The sequence below is a fragment of the Hippocampus guttulatus genome, chromosome 1 (assembly GCF_054856545.1).
Source record: "Hippocampus guttulatus isolate MCC_2025c chromosome 1, RoL_Hgut_1.0, whole genome shotgun sequence".
NCBI lineage: Eukaryota > Metazoa > Chordata > Actinopteri > Syngnathiformes > Syngnathidae > Hippocampus > Hippocampus guttulatus.
Genome location: NC_141261.1, coordinates 13,961,837 through 13,985,956, shown reverse-complemented (window position 1 = coordinate 13,985,956; position 24,120 = coordinate 13,961,837). Strand labels below are relative to the sequence as shown.

The following is a 24,120-nucleotide window of genomic DNA, read 5'->3' as shown; positions in this document are numbered from 1 at the left end:
CAGCGACTCCTTTCCAGGCATACTATGGATTTTAGTATGTAGTCAATGTCTCTTGAGTAATCCAAAGTGGACATCGTTTGGAAATTTTACTTTTGAAATGCTTGTGGATGACGAGTTGGCTCTCCTGAGCGCATCCCTGACCATCAAGTATCAAATTACACAAGTCCAAAAAAATCTTCCATTGTCGGGCTCGCAGCGCAGGGGCGCAGGGTTCGATTCCTCCACACCTTCCTGTGTGGAGTTTGTATCTTCTCCCCCCGTGCCTGCGCGGGTTTTCTCCGGGTACTCCGGTTTGCCCCCCCCCTCCTCCCCATTCCAAAAGCACGCACGGCAGGTTGATTAAATGCTCTCACATTGTCCCGCCGTGTGATTGTGAGCGTGGATGGTTGCTTGTCTATGTGTGTGCCCTGCGATTGGCTGGCGACCGGTTCAGGGTGTCCCCCGCCTACTGCCCCAAGTCAGCTACCAGCACACCCCGCGAGTCGACCCCCGTGAGGATTAAGCCCTCGAGATAATGGATGGATGATCTGCATCTTTCTAAAAATGTGTCAGTGAGTGCGTCGTCCTTGATTGTTGCCACATTGGAACCTAACGGCGTGTGGCTAATGCACATCATGCCGCCCAAGACTAATTAGCGGGAGGGAAAGAAGAATGTGATGCTCAGTCAAAAAATATCATCCATCCCCTTTTCAAAAAAACTCACCAGCTGCTTTCATATGCACACGTACACAAATGTATCTCCCCGTTTTTTATTACACATAGCGCAAATGAGACGGTCGCCTAAACCGTGGCAAACAGTCAACACAATAAACATGATCAACGTCAACAACCCCACAATTTACAACAGAGCATGTTCACATGAAACAACGAGACCAGATGGTACACCATCGCGACGTGGCACAAGCAGGCACCGGATGTGGAAAATTCGTCCAAATAAATATAAATAAAAGCTTTGGTTATCATATACTGTACATAGATGAACAAATATTCAACATTAAAGAAAAAAAATGATGAGGTCAGCAACCCCTCCCAACCTTTCTTTCTGTCTCCAAATCTAGTTTGACTTTTCACAAGATGTTGCCAGATGCAAACACGAGCCACATCGTAATCCACAACTGATGACAGAAAAAAAATCTAATAAAACGAAAACAATTCGGCAACATCCAGCAGGCCATAATGACTCATAGACGACCTCTCATTGTCAGTGTTGTCATTTGCTTTGCGACTATCTTGCATTTCTTAGATTTCCAATGTATTGAACACCACAGAACAAATTGCTTTGAAATGAATGCATCGTTAACACATTTCAACAACAACAACAACAAATACAACAAATCATTTTGAAATTGGGTGACTGCTTTTGAAATGTCATTTTCTCAATTTGTGGTACCTGCTAATCCTAAATTAGCAGCTTGTTGCCCATCTGGAGGTTACTGGGATCGATTTGTGTTGCCCCGGAGAGTTAAATAAGGTCGGCGCTGGCGGAGCGGGTCATTTGCAACTTCCGTGCGGGCAGTGTGGGTTCAATGCCCGCTCGGCGACGGCCGTCTGTCGCTCGAGTATTATCCCCCGTGATTGACCGCTCATCACTTTAAAGTCTGGCTTGTGGAGAAAATGGATGTTGTCGCTACGGACAATTTTGTACTGTTTCAGAGCTAAAAGGCTCATGGAAGGACTTGTCTTTGGAGCGGTTTGTGGTTCAAGTCCCATGCAACCGTTTTCGTGTGCCCCTTTCATCCTTGTTGGCAGCAGTAGTCAAGCAACGGCAAGTTTGACCGCAGTTCCACGTTACAGGCTTGCGTCAGCAATACTTGCCGTTGCGTCATCGTGTCAGTCAGAGAAAAAAAAGTGGTGCTGAATTATTTTTTCAACAGTGCCGTCCTTAATCTACCTTTAAAAAGGAAGCATCTTTTCATCTTACTTTCACATTTCCTCACCAAAAGGGTCGTTATCAAGCTTCGGCGATTTGCCTTGGGCAAGCCGAAACCAGAGCGGTTGAATGAAGCATCGTTGCACTTGGGCAAATTCGAGCGCATTTAGCTCCAGGGGTCACAAAGGGACAGACGTGATGCTTCAGTCATCATGCTGACTGAAGCAGTTTTGCGGATGCTGCATTCCCCAGACGGGCGACGCGTTGAAGAACATCAGAAATTCAGCCGAGTTAGGAAGCAACGCGACTGCGGCTCCTTTCAAAACAAACCTCTTACAAATACGAGGTCATAAGGCAAAACTGCTTTGAGTCTTTTTTTTTCTTTCACATAATCTACAGCACAGGTGTCAAAGTCAAGGCCTGGGGGCCAGATACGGCCCCCCGCGTCATTTTATGTGGCCCGCGGGAGCAAATCATGTGTGTCAACTTTCATGATTCTTGCTGAAATGTCAAATTTTCTTGGGTCATAAATAACGTTGAGATTTTGTGCCGGCCCTCCGAGTGAAGCCGTAACTCCGAAGTGGCCCGCGACAAAAAATGAGTTTGACACACCTGATCTACAGGTTGTCGGTAAAGTCTGAAGCAAAAGTAGATCATTTTTCCTTGAATTCAAAGGTTGATCCATGGAGGTTTTGAAAAAAAAAAATGACGCTTGGCTTTGTCAAAGGAAGAAAGAGACGATATGGACGCCAAGGTTCAATTCACAATTAATCGACTCAAACAAATACGGAGTTGGATGCACCGAAATTGTAGGCCGTGTGGATTTATTGCATCGAGGTCACAAATATTTTGCGAAACGCATCAGCATTGCGAATGACGGAAATCGGGTTAAGGCTGCACTTTTTTTTGTGTCCAGACTTTACAGACAACAAGCATGCAAAGGAGCACATGTTGAGTATTCGGATACACCGGACGGCTTTCGATAGTATCGCGGTTTACATAGCCGACTTTTGTACAGCTGGTGACGGATCGATTCCCTCATGACAAGCAACCGGGCCATGTGTGAGGTTTTACCTTTTGCCCAAAGTCCCAAGTGGTGGTGGTGGTGGTGGGGGGGGGGGTGCCCATTGCCCGCCACAAGATCCAGTCCACCTAAAGCGATCATAGCATACAAGACATGCGTGGAGCGGAGGGCCCTCGGTTGATCCATTTTGGTGTTTCTAGGAGAATCGTTTGGTGTAAGAATCCATTTGACAAACAAAAAAAAAACAAAAACAATAAATAAAGTTAGGCACTTTTCTTCAGGATGACGAAGCAATTGCTGCCGATTCAACAGGCGCATTCAGTCTGACATTCTACAACATGCTCTCGGTATGAGGAACAGAAAAAAAAAACTTGCTCGGCAGACAACTCGATGAATGAACAGAAAGCACAAACAGGCGCAGCGGTCGCCGGCGTCGCATCAGGTGGGCGTGGAGCCGACGGTCGTGTAGCTGTACTTTGACACGGAAGTGGCCATGGTGGTGGCCATGGAATAGCCCGTGGCGCCGTCCTCTCCAGCCTCCAGCAGGGACGGGCAGCACTTGCGGCACAGGCGGTTGCGACAGCAGCGGGCGAAGGTGGCAAGCAGGGCTTTGCGGAAGCGGGTGTTCATGAAGCAGTAGATGACGGGATTGACGCAGGCGGAGGTGTACGACAGCAGGTGGATGAAGGAAATGGGGATCCCCGACAGGGCTTTGGAGGCCGCCTTCAAGTCAAAAGCCTTCCAGGTGTTGGCCCAGTACAGCGGCATCCAGCAGACGAAGAAGAGTGCCACGATCACCAGCAACATGCGGATGACCCGCTTTTTGGCCTGCAACTTGGCATTGGAGGCGTTGCTGCGCGCGCGCTCGGTCTTGGGCGGCGCCGAAGCGGCGGAGGATGACGACGCTGAGTTGGGGAGGGTGGGCAGCTCCACGGCGGAGGACTTTTTGGGAACCTGAACGTAGCAAGCGTCGTCGTCGTCGTCGTCCTCGTCCTCGTCGTTTGACTCGGCCACGGTGCCGTTTCTCAGCTCTGCGGGGGACAGCTCACGTTTGATGGCGGATCGCCACATTGAGCCGGGCGACAATCAACTTTATGGGCGCGACGTTTGGCGCCGGGTATAGAAGCTCCGGACTCATCCGCTACGTGCCCTCTTTATCATTTTGGTGTTTCTTTTGAGGAGCGCTAACCGGTTTGGACCGCTTAACTCATTCAGTACCAGCCAATTCTGGAGCAAGTCTGAAAAGACGTTTAAAAACGTCTTTGGGAGTGAATGAGTTTTAAGATTGTGGCTGTGACATTCTTTGGCCGAACGTCACATTCTGCAGCCTTTTTTACAACAGCGCTGTTACTTTCCCAACTATTTTATCGTGTCACGCTGGGACCGTGAGCATGATTGCAACATTTTCGCCCTGGTATTTTAGCAAGCGTAGAGCAATTGGCACGACTGGACTTTTGCCGACAGTCTTCAACAGGGGTGCCCAACTTTTTTTTGTTGTTGTTGTTTTGGACCGAGGATCTATTTTTCAAGCAACCCACCTCCCACGATCGACCCGTTGCTGCACGTTCATGCATACGCGCATGCCATGATGAGCAAAGGCCATAACGGCCCCTAACACAAACGAAACAGACAAATGAAGTAGATACGAAAGGTTGTGAGTTTGTGAAAAGGAAATCACCGCCTACCTTAGTGGGACACCGGACGCGGAGGCACGGGGACGCACATTTGCAGGCGCGGAAACGATCGTACGCACGTGTAGCGTTTTAAAACGTTTCTCCTGGCGCTCCAGATTGCCATTCTTTGCCAGTGCCATTGATCAATTGTACTTGAACCAAACTTTGAATGAGAATCATCAAAACCAAAAAAACAAAAGATTGATCGCAAGCTGCAATTGCAGACTGCTGACGGCTAACAACGGCCACCGTAGGCGAAAGGTGACCTGCTTTTTCATTTAATTAAATTTTTTAAATGCCTTATGTGAAAGTGAAACTCGGATAGGATGCTTAGGGCGCAGTGTGCACAAACACAAAACTATTTAAAACTCATTCAGTACCAGCCAATTCTGGACCAAGTCTGAAAAGACGTTTAAAAACGTCTTTGGGAGTGAATGAGTTCATATTAATAGCAGGCGCACAAATGCTGCTGTTGTCCGATGCGACGCTGGCTAACCTGCTAAACCGGCGTCGTCAACTGTTCGAGCGGCCGTCAAATGGCTGACAGTGACTCTCTTTTCCCACGTGCGAGGGCGTTACAGGAAGCGAGTCGAAACCGATTAAAAACAATTACAGCACAGCGAGGGCGCGAACAATGACGTGTCACGCAGTCGGGGGAACACCGTAGTCCAATGTCACCCGAATGGATGATTTCATAGTCTGCGCATTCGTATTCAGGCCTGTCGCGCTGCGCTATGTAGGGAGAGATAATGAGAGAGTAAATTTCAATCAGGCACAGAAAGGGAAGTGCCAGGGTATTTTGGAATCTGGTGCAAAAACCCCGAAGGCAGCAGATAAAGAATTCTCCGCCTCAGGCATAAAAAGACATTAGCATATAAAGCGAGGGCGGCTCCTTTCCTTTTTCTGCGCGAGCTTCAAACCAGATGGAAAACAAAATCCAATGGAAGAAGAGCGCTTTGCATTCGGGATCTCACCGGTGGTCTCTGCTTCGTTCTGCTTCATTTCAAAGCGCATGCCCCGGTAAAGCTCCCTGGAGATCAGCCCGTAGGCTACGGCCATCACCACTCCCGGGATGAAGAACAAAATGAACAGCAGAAGCACGTACCTGCAAAGCCAGGGAGAAAGACGGCACGCGGTCAAGACTGATTTGCTCAAGTGGAAAGAGGACCTCAATCAAGATCACAATTGTGAAGCAAACCAAAGAAAGCACTTGACTTACAGCTAAACAATGACTTGTTTAGCTGGCGACGGTCAGAATTTTGAATATCTACGGAACCAACAGGTTCTGTCTCATGATTGTGTCATTGGTCATCGACTGGTTACAATCGCAAATGGAGTCAAATGAAAACTCTGCACGTAAAAGTTCATTCACGAGGCCCTTTGTTACACAACAGGAAAATCATGCCAGACCTGGGAACATTTTTCCTTAGCTGCTAAACGACATTTTACTGGATGACGACCTGCTGCATTTCATTGGGTTGGGGCGGTGGGGTGTATTGGGACTTCCAGTGGGTAGGGAGTCTCAAGTCTCTCCAATAGCAGCTGCATAAGTCACGAGATTCGTTACTCGGGCGGCACGGTGGGCGACTGGTTCGCGCGTTGACCTCACAGTGCAGAGGTGCCGGGTTCGATCCCGGCTCCGTTTGTGTGTTCTTCCCGTGCCTGCGTGGGTTTTCTCCGGGTATTCCGGTTTCCTCCCACATTCCAGAAACATGCGTGGCAGGTGAATAGAACACTCGAAATTGTCCCGAGGTGTGATTGTGAGCGTGAATGGTTCTCTGTCTCTGTGTGCCTTGCGATTGGCTGGCGACCGGTTCAGGGTGTCCCCCCGCCTACTGCCCAAAAGACAGCCGCGATAGGCTCCAGCACACCCGCCACCCTTGTGAGGAGAAGCAGAAAATGGATGGATGGACGGATTTGTTCCTAATCAGTTTGGAAACATTTAAGGGATCCAAACACTCCCTTATGCTGATTTACACGCCCGAACACTGTCCACAAACAGCGCCAAGTTAGATTAGAAAATGTAGAGCGCTCCTCCAAGCTTCATCCGTTCATACTGCGATGACAATGAACATACTTTTTAGTCATGAAGCGTTTGCGTTGCGCTTTCAAAGAAATCTTGTTGAAAGCAGTTCACGCTTTTCAAAAAGGGGGGACGGCTTTCATCCGACAATCCGTGATATAAATGATTGCGTGACATCGCATGGGCTCCTTGTAGCTTCCCCGTGTGGCACGTGAACTTGACATGAACAAAGTGTCTCTTTGATGCTCATGATTGGATTCATAAAGATTGAGCCCGAGCGTTCATCCTCTGATATTTTAATGTCTTCCCGGGCCACCCTTTGAACACCTCGAACCCCTTTTCAAAGAACCCGAGGGCTTCAATCTGGCCGTTTGAAAGCGATCGCACAAGAGGAATATTAGCACTTTGAGAATGGCCCAAACCCCGGTCGATGTCTCGCATTGTCCGGATCGGATGACTGAATGCATCAGGGGAGGTCAGCTGTGCGGCGACGGAGCAGAACCGGGGCTTTTCTGTTCCAAATTGGGCTTCCATTGGTGAGCAAAGCTTTGATCTGACTTCAAAGCGGGTTCCGATCACGTTCGATGCCTTTCCGTGGCGAAAACAAAGCGAACGCCCGAGTTCGTGACCGTTCACGGAGCCGACGGACGTGACCAGTTCCCGCTCATCCTCCATCGCTAGCCTCTCACAGCGTTGTCTTTCAGATAAGCGAGCCCTTTTATATCTGCCAGAAAATTGCCCCCCCCCCCCACTCCCTCATTACTGAGCCACACTTTGCCCATTCCAGAGAATATTTTCTCAGTCTCTATCTTCTTGTAGTGCCTTTTAAAGACCTTTCGCGAACATGACAGGTGGACGGATTGCTTTGCAGACGCTGAGCAATTAAAAGTTTCTCCTGCGCAGAAAACAACCGAGCGCTTCTGTCTTAGATGTCATCATATCTGACGCCACTAGCTCATTTTGTCTATCCATCCATTTTCCGATCGGCTTTATCCTCACACGGGTCACGTGGGGTGGGGTGGAGGGGGGGTGCTGGAGCCTATTCCAGCCATCTTCAGGCAGTAGGCAGGGGGACACCCTGAACCGGTCGTCAGCCAATCGCAGGGCACACACAGACGAACAACCGTCTGCGCTCACACTCACACCGAGCAACAATTTCAAGTGTTCAATTAGCCTGCCATGCATGTTTTTGGAATGTGGGAGGAAACCGGAATACCCAGAGAAAACCCACACAGGCCTGTGGAGAACATGCAAACTCTACACAGGGAGGCCGCAGCTGGAATTGAACCCGTTGAGGTCGACGCGCTAACCGCTGGACCACCGGGCCACCCTAGCTCAATTAATTAATCCTCAATCGGGTCTATAAACGCTCTTCATCTTGAACAACCTCTGTGATTAAAATGCATTTTGGCTGCCACTCCAGAGCACAGGCAGATGATGATCTTTTCTTGTCTTTTCACAGGCGAACTTTGGTGGATATTTTACGCGAGTGAACGCACTCAAGATGAACTTCCCCGCATACATACCAACTTTGCTCGGCGTGGTGACTGGGCCAGGTGAGGCGACACATGTGGCCCACGGTGCCGTTGGCCTTGGGGAACGTCTTGATGATGCTGAACACCGGATAGGGAATCATGATGAGCAGAGAGAGCACCCAGGTGGCGGCGATGACGCGGTATGCGTGGGATCGCGTCTGCCACGCTCTGGACTTCAGCGGGTTGCAGATGGCACTGTATCGCTCGATGGCGATAGCCACCAGACTGAAGGTGGAAATGCTGACCGAGAGCCCTGCGGGAAACAAACAAGCAAGACCTTACACGCTTGCTTCATGGGGCCCAAATCCCGACAGCGTGCATCACTGCTCGACTTCTCTCATACGGTCGACATCAGAAAAGGTAACCGGGCCGAACCCCGTCAGGCGTGGTAGCAAAGTGCGTGACTGTAGCCAATCGGAATCCTCCTTCTAACATTCGTTTGCAAGTTTAAATAAACATAATCCGCCAATAAATGAAAGAAGAAGCGGTAAACAGAAAGTAATAGCAACAAATTGACCAAACGCACGTCGAAACGCGCAGCTGAAGGCCAGCCGTGACTTCCGAAGATGAAATTATTTTGACAAGAGAAGTCCCTCCCCAATGTTATGTCTCTCAGCGTGGTTTGCGAGTTGAAATAAACTGAATCTGCCAATAAATGAAGCAGTAAACCGAAAATAATAGTAACAAGCGGCGTTCCAAACGCGTAGCTGATGGGCGGCCGCGACTTCCGAAGACGAAGCTATTTTGACTAGAGAAGTTCCTCCCCTCGCAGTATATCCAGAGTGACATATGTCATAAAAAAAAAAAAGGCAACACGAAAACCCTCTTGAATCATTTGAAGAAGTAGCACCCAAGTGGAAAGCACGTTTGCACAAGCCTGCCCACGTAAACATTAGCAGGCGAGTCGCAAATAACTAGCCAGCACCCACCGGATGAGAGCAACAATCAATCGCGTCATCTTTGGATCAGTCCCCATTAGCTAGTAGCAATGATGCTAACGCCGTATGTCGGATCATAACTTCAAACTGATGATGTTTACATTATAAGGCGTATTTATTCATCCTGATTGGTCCATTTCTTCGTAGTTCTCCATCTTATTTTTATTTTAGTCTCCATTTGTTGTGCAGGACAATAACGCTGTTTGAAATGAATCAGCATTAATTACATTTTTTATTTAAAAGCAATGAAAAAAAATAGTTGCCGGTCCACGAACAGCAAGTTCTTGTCTCAACTGGTCCGTGACACACACACACACACACAAAAAAAAGGTTGCGGACCACTGCCTTAAAATCATCAACCAAAAGATGGGTCCGCCTATCTCGTTTCGAGAGGAAATTCCCACAGGGATGACTGCGAGCCACCGTGCATTTCGATGAAGACGCGAGCAGCAGCCCAGAGAGTTCAGACGGTTCACAGCCATGAAGCAGGATGCGATAAATAACCCGAATAAGCCGGACCACTACGGGAGACCGCAGGGAATGACCAGTCGCGCCCTACCGTTGCACCTGGATCATTCATCGTGCGTCCTGCCCTGAAGTCATATTGTTGGAGTCACAGGAAAAAACATTTGTAAGTCACACTTCACACATGGAGTTGACAAAAAAAAAACAACAACAATTGAACCCTTTCAGGGACGGCGGTTACGACAGTGGACATCTTATCATGTTAGCAGGTTACAGGGTGCATGAAAGGGTTAAGTGCCTCAGTGTTCATTTTTGGGCCGTCAAGCTCAGACCATGGCTTAAAAAAAAACGCTCACAAGGAATTCATAAAACTGGAAAGATTTCTGTCAAAAAGTAGTTTCAACTGCAAGCTTGCGTCTGATAAGATTGTCCTGGAAGATTATTCGTCTGAAGAGAAGGCTCACTGACATATTACAGCCGAACAGCCGTGTCATCCAAAAAAATCTTTTCACGGCTATGACGTTTTGTTCACTCGGCTTACCAGCAAAAAAAAAAACCATCGTGCATGATTGGGATGGGCAACGCATGTTTTAGATCACCCCCCCCCTCCTTCCCTCCCCTCCAACACACCGGATACAAATGATCATCAATCCCTCGGGGAGCCAGATAATGATAATGACCATTTGAATCTGGTCTGTTTGAGGGGAGAAACATCTAAATAAAACAAGCACTTTCCTAATTTTATTCAAATGAAACTTTGCTTTGTGCAGTGGTGCAAAAAAAATAAACCAAACAAACAAAACAAAACAGAAATGCCAACTTTTGGACCCACACATTTCCACGTCAATGCTTTTGGGACCCGAATGCTGCCCCTAAAATCTGTGGCAACCTACTGATGCCACTGAATGTCAGCGGCTCCTCCCGAGAACGTCCCCCTTTCAAGTCTCGCATCGCCGAGGCGGTCTTCACTCATTCCAGTTCGGTGTCGTTTTGGTGAAACGCCGGCGCATTTAACGCTGATGCAATGTCGTCATGATGGCCAAGCACCTGGTTTCAGTTCTTAAAAAAACCAAAACCAAAAAAAGGAAAATGTCTTTTGGTCCACAAATCGTTGGCTCCGTGTCTGAGCAAGATCTTCTGAATGTTGCCTCATTGAAAACAACTCCGTTAATTTCCATACCGAGCAGCAGAACAGGTTTGCCCCGCTCATGACTTTGCAACGGCGTTGGGTTGCAGAACACCCAGTTAAGCCATAAGCCAAACGAGACGAGCCCTAATAGTTGATCTTCGCTGTATATCGATTCCAGAATGCAAGCAGCCAGCGGGGAATGGCCGTTTTCATGACTTCGTATCAGTCTCGCTGTCCCACGCGAGCTTTCTCTCAGATACTCGTTGAAAATGGGATTGTTGAAGTCGACATCAAGGCTGAAACGCCGGATCCAAGATGTCAAGTATTGCCAGTCAACCGTCGCTTTTGCTTCACTCGGACTAAAAAGCCTGACAAGGATATCCCGGCTCAACTGCGGTCGAACGGGAGACAGACTGCTGACAGGTCGTTGCCAAGTCACACTTGCGAAGACGTGTGGCCGTCGGCGCTTTTTTGGAGCGCCGGCGTTAGCCTCCGACAAGCTCCGTGAAGCCTTTTTGAGAGCCGGGCTTCTTGTTAGATGTCAAGAACATGTCAGAGGGATTTTCAAGCTACAGCACATTTTCTGAGGGGCCGTCAGCTGCAGGAAGAGTCCTCACTTTGCTAGTTAGAATACGCCCAGCCTCCCCTCCTTACAAAAAATACATTCAGGCTCAAATTTTTTCATTTGTAGGTCGAGATGAGTAGTTCATATCAGCGCATCGATGATCCATTTTGGTGGTTCTGTTGCCAGCGACAGTATTGGACATCATGACCATAGCCTGCAGATAGAATCAGGACCACAACAAGTCTTCCTTGCGTCAAGCATGACGTTGAGAAATCAACTTCTCGTTCCAGAATGGGAGGACATTTTGGCTTCTCGCCGAAATCTTTATATACATATATATATAATATACTGTATATATTTCGTTTTAACTGTTTTTTTGAGATTCAATTTGGGAGGGTGGGACAAGAGAAACACGGCATTCCGTGGACTTATTTGATATTTTCACAACTATTTTCAAACTTTCTTTTCTCGTTTTATTTTTTAGATTTGGTCCCAGGACAAGAACATTTACTGCGCGTTTTAGTATTTTGTACATGGAATTTTTTTAATTTGATGTGTGGGATGGAAAATGTTCTCCAATTCTGGAAAGACCTCGTCAAAACAATAGACTGAGCCAAACATTGTGATCTTACAATCCAGCAAAACTCACCGGCTTTGATTTATGGGGGGGAACACACACACACACACACACACAAAAAAAGCGCAACATAGTAAGTGGTTGTGTAATTACACAGGCAGGCACCCAAGAGTCCCAACTCCATAAATGCAAGCAATTATAAAATTCCCTTTCTAATTAATGTTCCCTTTTAACTAATGGTTCAAGAGCCATTTGGTGAAATTACCGATTACAGTAATGGCCGCATTGTTTTCAGCTATGCAAAGCAGCCGCTCAGTGTGAGTAGTAAGAGGAGAGAAGTGACTGATCACCTCATTTAAGTTCCTTCAATTGTATTTATTTATATATTTTTGATTGACTGGTTTCTGGTCCGTTGGGACCCAGCACAATAGGAAACTCATGGATATTTCAGAGAAAAGACATGGAGTCCCCAACCTTTTATGAACCCGAGCTACGACCAGTTGGATACACGCATCGGGGAAGAAAAAAACGCTCAAATGACCTTCCTCCTTATTAACTTTCATTCACTCATTGATCACGGTCATGATTTCTCACAGGGAGTTCGAATTTAGCAGTAAAAAGTCAATGCAGCTCACCAGTAAGTGGCACTTTTGATTTATCCATCCAACCATCCGTTTTCTAATCCGCTTATCCTCACGATGGTCACGGGTGTGCTGGAGCCTATCCCAGCCGTCTCCGGGCAATAGGTGGGGCACACCCTGAACAGGTCGCCAGCCAATCGCAGCGCACACATCGACAAACAACCATCCACGCTCACAATCACACCGCGGGACAATTTCGAATGTTCCGTTAACCTGCCCTGCATGTTTGGGAGTAAGCCGGAACACCCAGAGAAAACCCACGCAGGCACGGGGAGAACATGCACACCCCACACAGGAAGGGCGGAGACAGAATGGAACCCTGCGCCTCTGCACTGTGAGGTCGACGTGCTAACCAGTCGACCACCGTTTTTTAAAATTTAGTTCATTGACATTTTTTTAAGAATAGCTGGTTCGCTATTCTTGAAACCAGGCCCCCTATCCAATTTGCATCACGCTTGCCTTCATTAGGGCTAACTGAGCGAGAAGCCAGTCGATGGCAGGATGCAACTCGACCAACGCCACCAACGTGGAGTTTTCAGGAAATGGAAATCCCCCCCCCCACCTCCCATGCCGTCCTCATCAGCAATCCATCATCAGGCCAGAAAGTAGCGTTCTCACCCATGAAGTAGGCCACCGTCTTGCACATGGCGGCCCCGAAGATGAAGTCCTCCAGTATGTTGGGGATGAGCGTGAAGGGCATGCAGAAGATGGCCATCATCAGGTCGCTGATCGCAAGTGACAGCAGGAAGGAGTTGGTGACCGTCCTCATGCGCTTGTTGAGAATCAGCACGACGATGATGAGCAGGTTGCCGAAGACGCTGAGCAGGAAGATGAGCGTGTAGAGCACGATGCGCACAGTGTCCATCTCTGAGGAAGAGAGCACAACCCCAAAGGGGATTTATTTACAGCATCTTCTTTTCCCGCCATTTAAAGAAAGCGCGGCGATGATAGACTGCGCACTCAATTAGAAAGGAGTCCATTCGTCAAAATTATTTCTCATGCTCGTTTTTCCACTGAGAAAAGATGAAAATCGAATAAAATGTCAGACGATAATTGGAACATTCGTCTCGGCTGACCGAAACGCCGACGCCTTCCATTTGCGGGTTAACATCTGACACGTGCCGACCTCAAAAATGAGGAAGTACGAGACAAAAAAAAAAAGGACAGAAAGCCATTTGAGCTCGTTGCTCTGCCGTTCATTGACGACTTGAGTCACAAAATCAACAGATTAGTGTCTTGCTGTCAATATTTGCCAGCTTGAAGATGAAGCCACAAACAAGGTGGAGCAGACTGCTTGAGGAAGCCATTGTCAAACTGGAAAGGGGAGACTGAAGATAAATATCCGCCTCCACACTGTCAATCAATATTTGCGCACGGGGCTTTCCCCAAAAGACGCCGAAACGCACGGCGAGAGCTTTTTCCCACCGGCGGATTGTCGTCGATCATTTTCGGGGCGAGTGTGGGGGGGGGCCGGGGGGGGCACTCCTCCGGCTTGCCCCGGCCTGACAGCGCCAGTCCGTTTTGAAAGTGAGAGCATGTGACAGGACGAGGTCGAGAACCGCCGAGCGTTGCGCTGACTGAGCGCTCTGATTAACGATGGTGACGAGGCACAAGTCGCGAGGTCCGCGGCGCGGCCTCCGGACGCATTTTGGCACGCCGAGTCACTCAGCGTTTCATCCCAGCCAATGATGATTAAGCATTAACCCTCTTTTAGATTTGCTACTCGTGTTTATTTGCCATCGTGCTAACATTCCCTCCGTGACCAGCCATTTCCTGCGGCAGCGTTGGCAGTAGGGAGAGACCGATTATCGGCCCGGGCCGATTATCGGGACCGAGATTCGCCCATCGGACGCATCGTCCGTTTCTTAAAATCGGACTAGCGATAAGACTTGATAGGGAAATCCCAGCAAAACAAGAATTTCATTGCTCAGTACAACCGTTGTGGTTTTTATTAGGCGTGCGACAAAAATCGTGAATTTTGAAGATGTGTGAAGCCTCCCTGCACTTTTAGCTCAATTCTAAAACAATTCCTCTCTTGGTGAAGAAAACTTTTCACATGTTGCAACTCTGAAAGAATATTTTGTTAACTCATACAATTCATGAAGTGAAATGGTGGAGTTTGGATTTTCTCTTTCATTTGCAGAACATTTGCAGATGCATCGCCGTGACCACAAAAAATCCGTAGCGGTCCTGAAAAACAAGCCCCCCCCCCCCCCCCCAAAAAAAAAATAAAAACCCTGAATGTGCTTTGGCAGATCACAACAGATGATCAGTTTTACTTTAATAGCTGCAATTTGTCAATGAAAATATCTCAAGGAATTTTCATACCTGTCAACTCATACGGTTTAGCCATAGTTCATACGGATTTTGTGGTGAATCTTACGTATATGGCCGTATCGCACAAATCATACGGATTCTGAAAATTTCCCTTTTTTTTTTTGTTTGCTTTTGCCCAGAATGGTGCTCGTCTACTCGAATGTTTTCATATCCGGAATACAACTCTGAACACAGTAATGCCACTAAGTAGAATGATGATTAGACATTAACCAGACATTGTAATATGGAGATCTACAATAAATATCATTGAAAATTTCGTGGGTTTTTTTTCTGCCGTTAGTTTGACATACAGTATAAAATGCTTTGGTATATTATAAGGATTTTTTGCTCTTTATAAGGATTTTTTTGGTAGTTTATACAGGTTGGCCCTCCGAAAAGTTGACAGGTATGAATTTTACATGTCGAGTAAGTTCCGAATCAGCCCGTTACGCGATAAGAAAATGAACACAACTCCGCATGAGCATGAAGATGGCCATGTGGGAAAGGAAAACCTCGCTCTGCGGGAGAAACCTCAAAGGCAACCCAAGCTCGGCGGGTCGGGCGTCCGCCTCGGCCGGTTGGCTTAAGATTGAGAACGCTGTGGAAGGACAGAAGGGTGATGGAGAGAGAAACAGGAGGGAGGGTCGGGTGTCTCTGGGAGAGACGAGCGAACAATGGGCACAACGAGGGCAGCCAACAGTTACGCAAATGAGAGGCAAAAACGGCCGAAACGTTCCCGTGGTGGGACGGCGTGAAAACTTACGAGCCGGAGCGCGGTGAATTTTGAATGGAGTGAATTTGATTTAGAGCGCAATTCAAGTCAAGTGGGGCACAAAGAAAGGAAAAAAAACAAAGACTGCCAATGCACTTGCAACCGTTTACTGGATGTCACAAAAAAACACTAAAATGAACACAAAGACTGAAATATCGGCATTGTACTCACAAGATGTGTGTGTTTGTATAACAAAAATACGGGAAAAAAACAACAACACACACATGCAGAAATTGAAAACTTTTTCCAATGGCGTGCCATTTGTCTTCATCAAAAAAATGCAAGACTATTTTTGGAGCCGATTCATTTCAGAGTGGGGGAAAAAAAGATTTCATGGGCGGCGGATGGCGTCAGCAGCTCGGTCACGGGATGATTTCAAGTTGCGAGTCAAGGTACAAGTGTACATTCCACGCGGCATAACTGCCATTCTTTTGAGGCTGACAAGTGTCATAGCTGAATGAGGGAAGTTGACAGGTGGGCTCACAAAATGCAGCATCTCGACTGCTGTCATTCCAAAAGCAATCAAACAACTCAACTGATCTTTGTCTAAATAGCAAGGCCGAAATTAGCAGCCCTCGTTAGCCGCCGCTCTCGAGCGCCAATTTTACCCGACAGTCGACCCCGCGGACTGACAGTTCTGCACCTACTTGGGCAGGGGTTTTTTTTCTTCTGGGGGGGGGGGGGGGGAAGATCCCATCCATCCATCCATCCATCCATTTTCCACCGCTTATCCGGGGTCGGGTCACGGGGGCAGCAACTTTAGGAGGGGAAGCCTAGACTTCCCTCTCCCCAGCCACTTCTTCGAGCTCTTCCTGGCGGATCCCGAGGCGTTCCCATGCCAGCTGGGTGACATAGTCTCTCCAGCGTGTCCTGGTTCGTCCTCGGGGTCTCCTGCCAGTGGGACATGCCCGGAACACCTCACAAGGAGGCATCCTAATTAGATGCCCGAGCCACCTCATCTGGCTCCTCTCGATGTGGAGGAGAAGCGGCTCGACTCTGAGCCCCTCCCGGATGACCGAGCTTCTCACCTTATCTCTAAGGGAGAGCCCGGACACCCTTGCGAAGAAAACTCATTTCGGCCGCTTCTACCCGGGATCTCGTTCTTTTGGTATCACTCTTATTTATTACAAATGAGAATTTGAAATTTTGGGCGAGATTTTAGCAAGCATCATGAAAGTTGCCATATTTGATTCGCTTTCGCGGGCCACATCATTTGATGTGGCGGGCCAAATGTGGCCCCCATGTGGCCTTGAGTTTGACACCTGTGCAGCACATCGTGGGGGGGCATTTTAATCCCATTTCATCCTCCACTAAGGCTGTTTAAAAGTAAGCCTGGCCCGCGTCTGACGATGTAATTGGCAGTCATAAGAAAAAAAATGAAGAGACCCGCCGCTCCACAGATGTCCAAGATGGGAGCACACCCAAGTGGCGCTCTATCTTGCGACGGCGAGGAGTGAAAAATTGGCTTATCTTTATTGAGCGCCAGCAATTCGCGAGCCCCCCAGGCCTTGCCGGTCTGTCCGCTTCATTTGCGTTGACTCACTCAAGCCTAGCAACTGCACGTCGCATTTCGAAAATGTCTACATAAGACACATTTCCAAGTGTTGACATGAAACAGGGTGCGGGGTAGGGGGGGCAAAGCTTACAAATGCACTTTGTGTCTGACTGAGGATCATGGCCGGCTGCGCCGTAATTCTGCTGCCTCACGGTGGAGTCGTTCAGGTTTCAACACCTCGTGTCGTTTGGTTTTATGGTTGGGCTGCGATGAGACGCGTCACAGCAGACTGCCGAGGCGTGATTGACTGGAGCAAATAACCTTCTGCAAAGTTTGCCCGGTCATGATTCGGTAAAAAGTTGCATTCATTTTCTTTTCTTTTTTTTGTATAAATTGTAATTGTTTCAAATGGCCCATTTTGCATCAATGTGGGATAAATCAATTTGACGCAAACCGTTCTTAATTTACATGCCAATAATTCAATAGCCCACTTGTTCCAATTGGAAATCTAAAAACTGACATCACAGGCAGAGATGCAACGTGACATTCAAATCTCCAGGGCTTGTTTGCACATTAAAAAAACAACAACATTTGGACTCTTCTGATGTGCTGTGACATAAACCTTTACTTTCTTGACTCCTCATAATTATAAATTGTTACTTTAGCCTCTTTTGTAACAGGGGTGTCTTACCATGACCATTCTCTTGACTCAACAATCTTATCCCAGGCAATGAATGAGATCCTCGTAACCCGTTTCAGCATCCCCAAAAAATTCCCAATTTGATTATTATGTATTTTTAAAGAAAAATAGCACTCTCTATGGTTCTACGCGATGGCTTCAGCCCCTCAGTAAACTGCAGTCACATTCATTCTTTGCAGATGATAAAGAATCCCTGTGAGTATTATCAGTCGACATGCGCTGCTCCACTATTGGTGGTCGGTCAACCTGCTGCTTGTTCAGTGCCACCATAAAGCACTTGCGACTAAAATTGGAGAGGAGGAAAGAATGAAAAACACGGAAAACCAGTTTTGTTGGTTTTCCCCATCCACATGACCACGAATGCCAAATTTCCACCAATTTGAATTGGCTGAATGCAGGTTCTCCGTCTCTTTCCAAAAAGGCGGCCGTTTTGAACCGAAGAAATCTTTTCCGTACCTTCTTCTTCGCGCCGCGCTGCTTTTGTAGGTTCTCATTAAAGTTCCCTGCAAATGAGTCCTTCGACAGCACTCGCGTGCCGGCCGCAATCATTTCTGGAAGGCAACTTACCGATGCAGCAATATTCAACTCAATTAGTTCTTCCGCGGTGCTGCCCCATGGGGAAAAATCCATTGATCGGCCGTTGCGTGGAAATTCCCCGAGAGCCAACCAACAAATATCGCCACACATCCAATTAGTTCCGAGGCCTCGTTGGGAGGGTTTGTTGATCATTTGTATATGAATTTCCTGTGATTTGTCACCAGGTGAGAATTTTGGAGGTGCTGTTAACTAGGAAACAGAAGGAAAGCAAGAAACGTCCCGTAGGCGTTAAGCGCACATCTATTTAAAGGGAAGCCTCACACAGACAAGCGGAGGCTGAATTACAGCACTGCAGCTTCTCCGGAGAATCACATAGCGTCAATTCTGCGTCCGCGATGCTTCCGACCAACAAATGTGAGCTTTAAGGGCCACCACGTCCACGTAAACCGTCTCCACCGCCAGCGTATTACAGCCATAAAATCCATTGTATTCCAAAAGCAAATACATTTCAGGAAATATGCCGTGACAGTTTGGATGGGTAAACAATTGCAAGAATGTCTGATATTATCCACAAATAATAATTTCTGAAAGGGTACAGTTTTGATCCTGTAGGTGGGGAAATTTTGATATACAAGACATTTGGATTTTTGACATTTTTTTGCTTTATTTTGGCAGTGAAAACTCAGGTTTTGTGACAACAAGCAGACGATGCCAAAATAGAGGCTGACTTTTGTCACGCCCAGTAAAGTTTACCGTTGAACTTGACATAACAGAATTGCATACTGCGCCGTCACGTCCATTAGCTGAATGTTAACGCAGTGAGGAAACACCAGAGATGCTATTCATTACCCCATCTAGATTATGGTGTTAACACTTGAAGCAACTATTTGACCACAAAAACCGTAGCAACACATGTAGAATGACAATATGATTCAAAGATATGCTTTCCCCTCTGTGAAAAAGAAGAAAAAAAGTCTCTTATGAGCGCAGCTTGCCGAGTCAGTTGTGAAACTCATGTACGTCTGACAAAATTTTACGGCCCCCAGATGGCCGGGGCGCACATACCAGAAAGAGCAGCAGATCGAACTGAAGTCATCCTGCCCATTCTATGGCGTCACCATGTTTTTATGTATGGGTACAAAAGAATCAACTCAACTCAACGGTATTTCGAGAGCACTTGCAAAACAACCTCCGCTGTAGACAAAGTGCTATCCATGGAGGAAAAATTATTCTTACAACAACAAACAATAAAACAATAAATGAATCACGAAAACGCTAGAAAGCACAAAATCAGTCAAACTAAAAAAATAAAAATAAATCTCAAGTCTCATGCTGAGTCAAAAGCCAAAGATTAAAAATGAGTTTTAAGACAAGTTTTAAAAATGGGCTTGCCAAACGTTCAGTGGGAGGTCATTCCAGAGAGAGGGACGAGCAACGGAAAAGGATCGGTCAGCTCAGAGAGGTCAGGTGAGGCCATTTAAAGATTAGAAAACAAATAATAGCGGCTTTACATTACAGTAATCCAGCCGAGACGTGACGAAGGCATGAATGACTGTTTCAAAGTGCTCTTAAGAAAGCAGAGGCTCGACTTTTGTAAACTGCCTAAAATCGAAGTTGCTGGATTGAACAACAGCACCAATTTGCCGTGCCGATTTAACAATCACTGAGCAGTTACAAACAAAAAGAACACCACTCCATTTGTTTTGGGGGCGCAGGCTGGAACGGAATAATTCCATTTTCAATCATTCCCATGAGAAAAGATTTGAGTGACAAGCGCAGCTTGCAGAGCAAATTCATCTTATTTTAAAGCGCCGCGCGACCTCACGCGCCGACACATTTGAAATACCACACGCCAAATCTGGTTCCGCGCCGAATTATGGCATTGCTTCCAAGACGTTTCATCTCAAAGACAATTGACGCTTCGTAATTAACTCTCCCGGACGACTCACTTGATTCCGTTCCAAGCAGGAAAACCCCATCGCCTTAGACCGCCGCTGTGCTCAAATCCTTCAGCAGCTCCTCATTTCTTACCGCATCCAATTAAAACGGCACATGGTGAACAAGCCCCATTGCCTTTCGCATCAGTGTTGATTAAAAAAAATAATCATCATAATAAAACATCTGCAGGCTTCTGAACAGCTTTTCAATCATTTTAAACTGCCAATGACTCCCTTTGCCAAGTTCACAATGTTCCATTTTATTCAGTCTTGCGTACCACGCGTCACTTTGAGGAAATAAAAGTTGCTCTCCAAATTCCCCGAATCTGACTCCTTGTTGAATCCGGCTTGTTCTATTTTTGAAGATGCTGATTTTTCTGAAGCTCGGCGCATCACCCCCAAATCAAAGTTTAAAAAAAAAAAGTCTTCTTCCCGTTGAAAACATTCACTTGGCCCTTGTGGGGCATTGCTCCAGTCGGTGGCGGCCGGTGATTAGCAAGAATGAATGACTTCATTTGCAACAAGTGTACAATCCGCAAAGATGCCATTTTTCTGTCTGCCTCGACCGAGACGACTACGGTATGTGTGCAAATGCCAGGGAATGCCATGAATAATTTACAGCCGTGGCTGTGAAATAAACGCTGGAGATCTTATGCCCGGACCCCCGCGGCATTTCTGTGATTTGTTGAATCAGACGGGCCAAGGTTGAGGCTCTGTTGCATGATTACGACGTGATGGCGGATACAAAATCAATAAGAAGCCGAGAGAGGTAGAAATTGGCCCGTTTTCTCCTTCCATGTAGGAAATAATCGAATGCGCCACATTCCTCAAATTCCTAACCAACGGTGGGAAAACTATGGCTTGCGGGCAACTTGCAGCCCGCTCATTCTTTAATCCAGTCCACAGAGCATTAAAATTATGACCTGAATTAATTTTTCGACCGCAGTTCGATTTTTAAATCTTCAAAATGCAAACCATGTCAACAATGTATTGGGAGCAAGAGCAACGAAAACAAAATGATTGCACAAACAGTGCACTTGTGCTGCCATGCGTTTATCAAAATGAACCTATGGCCATCGCTTTTAGTAGGTGTAAGAAGCAGGATTACAGAGGATGACGGTCAACAATTTTCAACCAACTCGCTGTACTGAAATACTGCAGTAAAGTATTGTTTCTTTACACACTTTTGCTAGTGTGCTGCCCTCGAGTGGTCGACAGAGGAATTACACTCAAAATAACGTTTGCGTTCGGATAAAATGGGTGTTCAGAATAGTACAAAAGATTTCTCCGAAATAGCATGCCCGCGAACCCGGAATTGAAATTGTGGTAAGGAGTAGCTGCATTTTAATTTATTGATGGTATATTTTAAAAATATTTATCTTTGCACACAATTTAGTTGAAGACTACACCCTGCAGAGTTAGAAGTTAGTTTTTGGCGGCTCTTGTGCCGTCTATGTTCCTTTTATTTGCGACAAGTGTGCTGGGAAGAACATGAATAAATAATCACAAAAAGCTAATTTCTGCATCTGCTATTAATGGGGAAGAACAAGCATTCAGAGGGAGCATTAATTAAACACTATTATGGCAGGGAGGGGTTGTTTTTTTTATCTTCTTTACAACGCGGAGCTGGTGAAGAGAACGAGATGGACAACTTTTGAGTTGAATCTCACTTGAACACCGTCAAGGGACGCCAATCGTTGGAGGCGAGGGGGAAAAAGGGAACAGCGGGAAGAAAACGTCCTTTTTGGACATTTACCTTTGGGTCTGTTGGTGGATTTCGGGACTGTGGATCGGTTGGCGCAGCTCGCGTTAAAGCCGGTCAATTCCACGCTGATATTCCACAGCTCCACGCAGCCGGACGCCTCCGACGCGCTGGCGTTTCCCTCCTGCAGGGACATTCTCTCCGCCGTCTGCATGGGCTCGCGCCTGCACGCACGAGCGATCAAGGGGCCACAGTTGTCCTTGTGGGAATCCAAGTCAAGGTTGAGAGAAACTTGGGCGGGTAGGCAGAGTTTCCAAAAAAAAAAAAAAAAAGGAAGACAAACACACAGAGACTGTTTGCAGAAATGGGGATTGTGCCGTGAGCGTGGAGATGGAGCGGTGACGTACGACGCGCACTGCGGAGACGGAGGCACCACTGTAGAGGAATGAAGCTGGCGCTTTCCGGCTCGCTCTTTTGCTCCCGCTCTCTCTCCCCTCGGCATCGGAGCCAATCAGCGTGCTGCTTCCAAGTTGCAGCCCTTCGCCGGCATCACGAGCGCCATCCATCAGCGGCATCATGAGGCAACACCTGCTGAAGGTAATGATGCTGATGGCGAGAGCTCCGTGCTTTTGCACGGGAACTTTCCTTTCCTATCCTATCCCAAGCGAGATAACCCGGAGATACTCGAAAGGGTAGGTTGTTGCAATTCCAAAGACGTGCGCAGATACGTTAACCCTCTCAGGGCAGGTATTGCAGACTTGTAACAACCAAGTACCTTTACTTTACCTGTTACAAGTACCGTACTTAATTTGAGCCTGAAAGGGATAATTATTAATACCGTATTGACCGAATGTAAGAAGGCCCTGATTATAAGACGACACCCTCTTTTTCAAGACTCAAGTTTGAAAAAAGACTTTTTGAACACCAAATTAATTTTTATCCAGAAAATATTTATAGTACAGCTGTAACAAATGATTCTAACAATATATTTGAGAGAAAAAGAATGTTATTTTGCCTCATTCATATTTTTATATCTGAACATTTAAATATGTAGACTAAAGTGCAATCACATTCGTAAATGAATGGCTTCTGGTTTTTGAAATGTAAATGGCATCATAACTTCTCAGCTGCCAATCTTTGACCCGCTTTTCTCCAGATTGTCGCCACGTTTCTCCATTTTCTGTTCTCTCTTCTATTATTTTCTTCTCTTTTCTTTCTTACCGCTATTTTTTATTTTTCTTCTTTGTGCTACCGCTATTTTTATCTTTATTCTTCATGACAGTGGTTCACTTTGGCCTGGGGAGTCAAGTTCAGCATTCGCTTCAATGATATCTGGCGCCATCTAGCGTCATAAATGGGTATAATGTCTAGACCCCGAATATAAGACGACCCCCACTTTTTCAGTCTTATTTCAATGCAAAAAACACCGTCTTATATTCGGGCCAACTACGGTATCACCATTAGCAAAGGTTACTTCTGACAAGTGAAGGGGAAAATGAAGCCTCATGAACCGCTGGGGTGTTGCTTCAGCTTCATGCCTCCATGCTTCATTGACATGAGCTCTTGACCGACACCTGCTGCACAGTGGAAAGTACAGCAGATGACATTTTGAAATGCTTCGAAGCACAGTCGAACCTGCTTGCAACGTACCGAAAGGGACTTCACAAATCTGTACGTTACGATGGTAGTTCAATGTAACCATTTCCATTAAAATGGCCGCCAACTATGATGTATGATACAGTATGAGCATTTATAGATGGAAAAACAGGACCATATAACAGAGTATAAACATGTCAAGAAACAATACGTGTATATGGAGAAAACAGATGATTTCATAAGACATGAAACAAACAAATGTAGCGTTCCTACGTCATCTCTGAAAACGTTCAGTCAGCAAATGTTAGCCGCCAACGGCATATGCCGGTGCCATCGACGAAGCCAACCTTTGTCAATTTAGGATGTGTGGTAGCCGTTTACGATCATCTTTCAATCTGTTGGCCTCGACGAACCGGGCCATGATTTTGTTGTCGAAATGGTTGACTTTGCCAATTCAAAGTCTCGGCTGAGCTTCGTCTTCTTTCGAAAGTAAGAGACAATCTTCACAGACTGCGAGATTGGCTTCCGTTGACCGGACATGTTTTCAGAGCATGTGCCCAGGACGGCGCCGTGCCTCCAAAGTGCAACGATGTACGATTCGATCAGAAGCGTTGCCAAGCAACAG

The 24,120-nt window shown here is 46.7% G+C and overlaps 1 protein-coding gene across 1 annotated transcript; it reads right to left on the bottom strand.

Moving 5' to 3' along the window:
- Positions 1-735: 735 nt before the first annotated feature.
- Positions 736-22,301, bottom strand: LOC147210493 (cholecystokinin receptor-like). The gene is made up of 5 exons (XM_086111505.1): positions 21,954-22,301; positions 13,059-13,307; positions 8,117-8,378; positions 5,542-5,672; positions 736-3,925 (listed from the first exon to the last, which is right to left on the bottom strand). The coding sequence occupies exons 1-5, from the start codon at positions 22,111-22,113 to the stop codon at positions 3,333-3,335; spliced, it is 1,395 nt and encodes a 464-aa protein (XP_085967631.1). The 5' UTR covers positions 22,114-22,301; the 3' UTR covers positions 736-3,332.
- Between the last annotated feature and the right edge of the window lie 1,819 nt (positions 22,302-24,120).

Excerpts from the sequence above, each read along its gene's own strand:
- LOC147210493 (XM_086111505.1), bottom strand. The coding sequence starts at position 22,113 with ATGCAGACGGCGGAGAGAATGTCCCTGCAGGAGGGAAACGCCAGCGCG. Across the intron at positions 8,379-13,058 it reads GACGGTGGCCTACTTCATGG|GGCTCTCGGTCAGCATTTCC; the intron begins GTGAGAACGCTA and ends TGTTTCCCGCAG. Across the intron at positions 5,673-8,116 it reads CACCACGCCGAGCAAAGTTG|GTACGTGCTTCTGCTGTTCA; the intron begins GTATGTATGCGG and ends CTGGCTTTGCAG.